General features: G+C 44.0%; 1 protein-coding gene across 1 annotated transcript in view; it reads left to right on the top strand.

The window, feature by feature from the left end:
* LOC102821129 (acyl-coenzyme A synthetase ACSM1, mitochondrial-like) overlaps nucleotides 1-2,726 on the top strand; it is a 42,071-nt gene that overhangs the window by 38,530 nt on the left and 815 nt on the right. The window contains exon 12 of the mRNA XM_006875974.1: nucleotides 739-858. Coding sequence (XP_006876036.1) covers nucleotides 739-858 — 120 coding nt within the window. The remainder of the gene's footprint in view (nucleotides 1-738; nucleotides 859-2,726) is intronic.

Here is a 2,726-nt window from a genome sequence, read left to right on the forward strand (position 1 = left end):
ATGTTTGGTAAGGTGGAGGATCAGAGAAAAAGAGGAAGACCCCCAGCGAAATGGATTGGCAAAGTGGCAGTTTCAATGGGCTCAAGCATGACAACAGTAGTGAGGTTGGCCCAGGATCAGGCAGTGTTTCGTTCTGCTGTGCATAAGGTCACTATGAGTTGGTACCGACTCAATGGCACTTAACAACATACTATAAGAAATAGGGTCCTGGTGTGGTGCTGTGGGTTAATGCACCAGACTGCAAAGCCATTTGAACTGCAAGGTAGATGGTTAAAGCTCACCAGCTGCTCCTCAGAAACCCTACAGAGGGTCACTATGGGTCAGAACCGACTCGACGGTACTTACAGCAACAGCAGCATACCAAAAGGAATTGTTCAATGTTCAATTATTTCAAGAGGTGCCACATGATAAAGAAGTCCAAGTTACACTGAAGGCATTGGTGAAAAACAAGACTCCAGGAACTGATCAAATACATCCTCATCCTCAGTTACCCACCCTTATTGCTCACCAGGTTCCATGCAAGGAACCATACATACAATAAGAGTTCCGCTAAGCTATTGATTGCTAACCAAAAGGTCAGTATGGGATCAGAGGTGGCAGCCTGCTTCCGTAGAACCCTGGAAATCCTGTAGCACGGTTCTACCCTGTCCCGTGGGGTCACTGTGGGTTGGAATCCACTCAGGGCTTGGGGTCGGGTAACACTGTGGGCATTCACCATGACTTCACTCCCGTGAACAGGTGGTAAAGGCATTTATCGTCCTGGACCCGAAATTCCTGTCCCATGACCAGGACCAGCTCACCAAGGAGCTGCAGCAGCACGTGAAGACAGTGACGGCCCCGTACAAGTACCCGAGGAAGGTGAGTGTGAAGAGTGGATGCGGTCTGGGCCTCATGGCCGGTTCTGATGCTCAGCTCTCCCAAGTCCTCCAGGGTGGCCGGTGCTAAGCTTAGGTAACCAACAGCCCTAGCTTTCTCCACTGCAGAAGAAAACAATTCGATTTAAGGATGGGGTGGAGAGATTTCATTGGATGAAAACCTCTCTCCCCTAAATCAGAAATCTACAAGGAACCCACCTCTGGGCAAGTTAACCGAAAGAAAAAGATCAGACAAATGTCCAAAAGCCATTTACTATCCTGCAAAATTCAAAATAGAAATCCAAAGCAGCAGCTTCCAAACTTGCTCTGACATAATAAGAAATACACTTTATGTTACAGTGTAATACATTCACGCAACATACAAAAGTTAATAAAATATTCATTCCTATAATCTGCAACACATTCAATATTTTCTATACTACTTCATTGTTTAAAAAGACTGCTTGCAACCTACAAAGTTCCTCTTACAACTCACTAATGGGCCACGGCCTATGGTCTGAGATTCACTGACCTAATGTCCCAGATACAGAAATGATTCAGTTATTTCTGGAATAAACTATCCTATGGCACTGTGGGTTAATGCACTGGACTGCAAAATCAGTTTGAACAACGTCAGCAGTTCAAGGTCACCAGCTGCTCCTCAGAAGCCCTACACAGGCCTGCTATGGGTCAGAATAGACTCAATGGCACTTAACAACAACATAATTAAAATGGAGTCCTGGTGTGGTGCTGTAGAATAATCACTGGTTAGCAGTTCAAACCCACCATTCACTCCTTAGAAACCCTATATACAGTTGCATGAGTCAGAACAGACTTGACCACACTTCATACCAATAATTGTTGGTGTTAAGTGCCTTAGAGTCGGTTTTGACTAATAGTGATGCTGTATAGGGCTTCCGAGGCTTTAAATCATTTTGTTAGAGCAGAAACCCACATCTTTCTCCCATGAAGTGGCAGGTGGGCTTGAACTGCTGACCTTGTGGTTCACAGTCCAGTGCTTATCCTATGGAGACACCGTGTTCCCAACAATAACAATAAAAATAGTTAAACTGAAGATGTAAATCGGTTTTTTGTTTTGACACAAAAAGATCTTGTCATATCCTTAAGACAAAATGCAGAGTATGGAATTGTATATGCAGTACTATCCTATTTGCTTAAAAATAGAGTTTTCAAAGATACAGATGCCAGAGATAAATGCCCTTCTTTTATACTTTGCTGCCTTGCTTGACTTTTTACAATCAATATATATATAAATAATGTTGTTGTTGTCAGATGCCATCGAGTCGGTACCAATTCAAAGCGACCCTATGCACAACAGAACGAAACACTGCCCGGTCCTGGGCCAAACTCACAATTCTTGCCATGCTTGAGTCCATTGATGCTGCCACTTTGCCAATCCATCTCACTGGGGGTCTTCCTCCATTCCTCTGACCCCCACCCCACCAAACATGATATCCTTTTCCAGCGACTGGTCCCTCCTGACAATATATCTGAAATATTGTATGTAGCTATATGGATAACCTTTACTGATCATTACTCTGTGCCAGGCCCTGTAGTAAATTATTTACATATAGAAATATTTCATTTAATCCTTGCCACACCCTGTTATGGTATAACTATCCCATTCTACATAGAGGAAACTAAGACACAGACAAAGTAAATGGCCTGAAATTACAGCCAATAAAAGACAGAGCTGAAATGTAAAACCCTCATGTGTCTGACAGCGAAGTTCATGCTGTGGTGTTCCTAGCAGCTTCCAGCACCCTAACAACACCCAAGTCACCACAGCCCAGCCAACTGGCAGACCAGTGTTGTAGACCCCAGCAAGACCACGCAAGGTGGAGAGATTTC

This window comes from Chrysochloris asiatica, unplaced genomic scaffold, assembly GCF_000296735.1.
Source record: "Chrysochloris asiatica unplaced genomic scaffold, ChrAsi1.0 scaffold00348, whole genome shotgun sequence".
NCBI lineage: Eukaryota > Metazoa > Chordata > Mammalia > Afrosoricida > Chrysochloridae > Chrysochloris > Chrysochloris asiatica.